Below are 6,294 nucleotides of genomic sequence, written 5' to 3' on the forward strand. Positions count from 1 at the left end.
ATTTATCAGTAATAATTAGACTGTAAGGGGGTCGGAGTGGCACAATGACTCCATGCACATAGTACAACATTGATTTTCGGTACAGCTTAAGTCATTTAGCTTCCAGTTGGTTCCTTGTAGCCAACCTATCACACAATTCTCCGAGCCTCCATCATTATTAGGCTCACCAAGACCCCACCAACTGCAGAAATAACAAAAGACATGATGAAGATGAAGTTGATGAACTTGGATGGTTTGCAGTAAATTACTAAAATCGTTATACACGTCGTTTCAGGTTCACTCTATACTTTCGACTGTAAAACTCAACAAACTGTTGCTAACAGACAATAGGAAAATGCTCTTCCACTCGGGCAAAACAGTGAAAATCAGCTGCCACATTTGTTATCATCGTGTATATACTTTTATTTATTGTTTTATTCATCGTGTTAACCCTATTTGTGTTCCTTTTGTTGTCCTATAGGTGTTGTCCGTTTGGCGTCTCATATATACCATTCACCAGAATGGTCAGAACATGTGGTTCTCCTTTCATCGATCAGAAATACATTTCCAGCAGGACAATTCTTTCATGTTAAATTTGAAAATTAACGAACTTGTCTGATATATTTTTTCAGCTATAGTTTTTTTTCTCTTGAAAATACGGTACGTGCAAAAATAAGCCTTCGTAAATGCATTTATACCTGGTGGTAATAATATCGATGTAGGCAATATCTATATATATATATATATATATATATATATATATATATATATATATATATATATATATATATATAGACTATACATATCAGTATTGAACAATGGCTGAGCAGCCTTTGATAGGGAACACAAGAACGGACTGAGATTCTGGCTAGCCTGATACATACCTATCACTCAGATTTAAGTCAGGACCTTCACTCCATTTGAATTGATTATTAGTTCCTCGAATGATATCGACCCACACCCGGTCGCAAGAAGAAGATTTTGTATGTGTATTCATCAGATCATTGAATATCTCCTGATGAAAGAATAAAATATTGGCTAAGCTAAATAGTCACAGGTTACTGACATTACACTGACGAGAAATAGATGTGTGTCTAATACTATAAAAGCAATATTAGGTATATAAATGGTAGATACATTATATGTTCAATTGAGACCCTTTAAGACCTAATACTGTCTTTGAAAACTCGGACATATTAAGTTGTTTTATATATATATATATATATATATATATATATATATATATATATATATATATATATATATATATATATATATATATTTATATATATATATATATATATATATATATATATATATATATATATATATATATATATATATATATATATACATATATATATGTATATACATATATATATATATTAGGCAATAGTTTGGCCAATTATACCAGTATAGGTGTTTAAAAGTTTGGAAGAGGCTAATTATAAGAGGTGGGGATATTGTAGTTATTGGTACAAGCTACAGTTGTACCATGGAACTATTTAGTTTCACTGACATTTAACACATAGTTGACCTTTACAAAAGATTTCAAGAGATTTCAAGACACTCTGTGTAGGTTTATTGGCTCTGACCCCTATTCCTTCTCTTGTACTAATCCCATGTAAGTACACCTAGTTAAGCCAGTCATATTATACTTATTGTTTACATTACATGAATTTTAGCACTTAACAGTTTAATATCCCACAGAGAGTAAAAGAAAAAACAACAGAGAAAAGTGATTGTTTTCATTTTAATGTATCGCGACATTAGTCTTCCGTGCTTACCTCTGCTGTTTTGTTGGGCTGCTGCACATGCTCAAAACCGAACATTTTCCCGCCAATTTCTCGGCAGGCATTCTTTGCCATGTCATAGTACTTTAAATCAGCAATTAAAGAATTGCAACCTTGAAAAAAAAATCAATATTTATATTTAACAAAATGAAATAAGAACATAGGAACACATCAAAATCGTTAATCGTCATGGAGGTCTTCATCTTATTTTATTTATATGGCTGTTATGATTATGTTGTACTGTCGTTACGTTCGCTATTGTCAACATAATATTATCGTACTGAGAAAACCAAATATCAGTTGAGATCGGAAACAGGAGAATTGTGGAAAGTGTCTGTAGACTATTAATATCACCTTTTATTAAAAACATTGTTTTTCTTCTTTCATGTTTCTAAGTGTATGGTTGTTCCGAGCTATTCTGTCATGCTTTAAAGTGCTTTTGTTCTTTTATTGTTTCTAGGCTGTATAAATACAAATCTTGCAAAAGGGCTCAGAAAAGAATATTTACGAGGTGATTTTTCAATATTCTCTGAAGTGGCGGGGGACACCGCTGTAGTAATGTCGTTTTCAGCTTCCTGTGAGCTGCTAGGAGGTTTGTTACTATTAGTTGGCGTCAGTTCTTCAATCATATAAGAACGAAAGAAATATTAGCTGTAAAAATCGTGAGATGTTATTCGGTATAAAACTGCATACATATTATAAAATAATAAAAAGATTTGCAATCTTTTGACGATAAATATTGATATTTCACAAAATAACATGATATGTAAGTATAGGCCTGACGTTTCGATCCTAACAGGATCTTCTTCGGAGGCTGAATGACAAGTAACAGTAACAGAAGGATCAAAAACACGCACAGAATACACACAGGTTTGTATCTATCCCTTCTGTTACTGTTACTTGTCATTCAGCCCCTGAAGAAGATCCTGGTAGGATCAAAACGTCAGGCGCACTTACTTTTGCACATTCCCTTACCAGGGGCGTCGGAAGCTATTTGGGATTGGTACGGCAGATCAGAGTGTGGCCATCTATCATAATTATCGGGGGACGTTTGGCAAGTCAAACTACGCTACGCGCCACCATGGTTGGCGCGTAGCGTAACGGAGAAAAAAAAAATGCCTCCCAGATTGCAGGAAATGGCACTTCACGAGCTTGAAAACAAGACCCCTGCCATGCCAGAGTAGCCACATTTAGCCTAATTGCTTGTTTCATTTTGGTTCTTTATATTTTGCCTTTTTTTTTCTTAGTCCTACTTTTTTTTTCTTTTTTTTTGGCGCCGTGAATATTGGTCCGGCGTTCGCCGGACCTACCGTACCGGCTCCGACGCCCCTGCTTACACTGTTTCTTTAGTGAATAATCATGCAGTTTGCTAAGAGTTTTGTTCAATTTTCATTAAAATAAAATACTATTGGAACATTGTACCAAATCATCATCGTTATCGTCATAGTAATCATTACATCTAATCAGAAAGATGACGATTTTGAAAAGTGCCTGGAGGGTTTTAGTTATACATACTAGTTCGATTCAACACGATTTTCATTTAACATTACATCCTCTGCTATAGATTTCTTGTTAATTTTGTTGTAGAATGCTGCATTAACCCCCCCCCCCCCCTTTTTGTTATTGATATCTCACAACTTTTCAATCTATCATTTTATGCTATTAGCTGCTTTTGCACTTATAATTCATAATTGGCTACAAAGTGAAGCAGAGGTCCATACTTACGAGGTGTGGTTTCAGCAGCCTCTGTAATAGAGGGCGTCACATCTGTGGTGCTGTCGCTTTGAGCTTCCGGTAAGCGCTTGGAAGGTACGTCGAATACGTTACCTGTAGTGAGTAAACCGTAGTGAGCACACTAAATGTCATTCGAGATTAGAAAGTTGACGATTTTGAAAGGTGTCTGTAGGTTTTTAATTATTCATGCTATAACTGGATGTACTGACCTGGTTTTCAGACTGGACAGCCTATACTTCCTTGTCCAGTCTGTTGTTAAATGCTATATTAAGTTGTTTATTCCATTCTTTTTGCTAAAAGTAAGTGTTTTCTCAAGTTATTTCGTAATGCTAAATGTGGTTTGGTATACTTTATTTTGTTATTGGTCTATATAAATATCATCTTAAAACGAGGTCCAGAAATGAATATTTACGATATGCAGTGGTCTCAACAGGCTCTTTAGTGGTCTCAACAGGCTCTTTAGTGGTCTCAACAGGCTCTGCAGTGGTCTCAACAGGCTCTTTAGTGGTCTCAACAGGCTCTGCAGTGGTCTCAACAGGCTCTGCAGTGGTCTCAACAGGCTCTGCAGTGGTCTCAACAGGCCCTGCAGTGGTCTCAACAGACTCTGCAGTGGTTTCAACAGGCTCTGCAGTGGTCTCAACAGGCTCTGCAGTGGTCTCAACAGGCTCTGCAGTGGTCTCAACAGGCTCTGTAGTGGTCTCAACAGGCTCTGTAGTGGTCTCAACAGGCTCTGCAGTGGTCTCAACAGGCTCTGCAGTGGTCTCAACAGGCCCTGCAGTGGTCTCAAGAGGCTCTGCAGTGGTCTCAACAGGCTCTGCAGTGGTCTCAACGGGCTCTGCAGTGGTCTCAACGGGCTCTGCAGTGGTCTCAACGGGCTCTGCAGTGGTTTTAACAGGCTCTGCAGTGGTCTCAACAGGCTCTGTAGTCGAAAGAGACACATCTGTGGTACTGACGTCTTGAGATTGCTTTGAACTGCTAGGAGATGTGTTTCCATTGGTTAGCGCTCCACCTTCAAATATAAAATGGGTGAAGATATTATAAGCTATATACAACGCGCCGTGTCATTGGGAACACTGCATGCTTATCAACACAATAGAACTATACAAATGTATACGTCAATGCGTAAAACCACTTTGAATCTCTGCCGTTATTTCGAAGTAGTAAACAACAAGATGGCGACGATGATGACGACGATGCAGACGATTACGATGACGATGATTAAATGTTAAATTGTTACTCCAGCTTTGCTTTTGCATGTGTCGACTCCAATATTTGTGACTGCGATCAAACATATATGTATATGTGATATCTGAACGTACCAGTTGCTGTATCTTGTCCAAGTGAGACGCCCCCAAGACGATATGAAGTGCAAGGAGCTGTGGCATTCCTCGTTCTATTAACACAATCAAAGCTTCCATTCACTAATCGGTGATACTTGTAACAGACCTTAGCTGTCAAATGATAAAAGTACTATACATATGTGTTTACCTCCAAACACAACACTAATGCTTCATATATCCCTTCGAGATCCAGCCTTTCTCTAAAGTTTAAACGCAGCATATAATGTTGTTCCACATTTCCCATCGTTATTCCTATATTCAAGAAACGTCAAACATGACAGTTAACCAATCCATGTCCTGCTTTTCTTTAAAACATTTGTAGGAAAATTTCGTCCCAATAATTCTTAACCGATTGAAGTGCAATACCAACAAAGTTTCATTATCAGACCCACGAAGCAGTATGAAGGAGAATGTTTATTTTTAACGAGCCAGTAATGTAGGTTGCAAAAATGGAAAAACTGCAGTGTCTTAATATCCAACACAGCAACATATGGCAGCCTGAGAAAGTATAGATCTCCCGTTAAAGTCAATAGAAAAGGACACTTCTCTTCCCATTAACCTATGACCCTGTAGAGCGGTAACATTATTCAAGAGAATAGACCTGTATGCAAACGTTGTGGCCCTCGGTGTTAAGATAAGCTTAGAGAGACGTTAATTACAGTTGCTTATTATGTAAATTGGCCTTCAATAGGCTTTATGCATTACTAATATCATAAATAAAAGTGAGTGGCAAAAATGTTGATATCATGCTCAGTAAAAAACAAATTGCTGCCATAAATCTAACTAATCTAACTATAGAGGCTAATATATATATATATATGCTAATAAGAGATTTATCGAAGAAAGCTTTTCCAAGGCCTTTAATGATCATCAATAACCATTCTTATTTATATTTATATATATATATATATATTTATATACATATACATACATATACACACATATACACACACACACATATATATATTTATATATATATATATAAATATATATATATATATATATATATATTTATAACTATATATAACTTCAACCATACAGATCATAACAGAAACAAATTATGCTTACCTTCCGCCATGACTATCACTGTTAAGAGGAGGAACGAAAGTTTTTCCAGACGCATTTTCGTTGAATTCTGAAGAACGTAACATTTGATGCTCCCAAAAGGATGGCATGTAAACCGCAGAGAGGACACAAAATATACTAAACTATAATCGAGTGTAGTACCCCACACAGTAGATGTAGAATAAATGAAATATCGACTTAAATATAATCCACTTATTACAATATAATTCTCCTCGCCGTTCACTTCATTTCCACCGGTATATTATTTGTTCTTTTCTGTGTGCAATTGAGTTACTTTATGTTCTTTCTGTCTGTCTTTCTGTCTGTCTTTCGTTCCTTCAAACTTTAGTAAATAAATGATTTTACTTTACTCGACCAATTAA

General features: G+C 36.1%; 1 protein-coding gene across 1 annotated transcript; it reads right to left on the bottom strand.

The window, feature by feature from the left end:
* Positions 1-847: 847 nt before the first annotated feature.
* Positions 848-5,969, bottom strand: LOC139984523 (uncharacterized). Its single transcript, XM_071998435.1, has 7 exons — positions 5,915-5,969; positions 4,826-4,957; positions 3,919-4,515; positions 3,498-3,599; positions 2,281-2,391; positions 1,767-1,885; positions 848-994 (listed from the first exon to the last, which is right to left on the bottom strand). The coding sequence occupies exons 1-7, from the start codon at positions 5,967-5,969 to the stop codon at positions 848-850; spliced, it is 1,263 nt and encodes a 420-aa protein (XP_071854536.1).
* Between the last annotated feature and the right edge of the window lie 325 nt (positions 5,970-6,294).

Source organism: Apostichopus japonicus, chromosome 17, assembly GCF_037975245.1.
Source record: "Apostichopus japonicus isolate 1M-3 chromosome 17, ASM3797524v1, whole genome shotgun sequence".
In the NCBI taxonomy this organism is placed as follows: Eukaryota; Metazoa; Echinodermata; class Holothuroidea; order Aspidochirotida; family Stichopodidae; genus Apostichopus; species Apostichopus japonicus.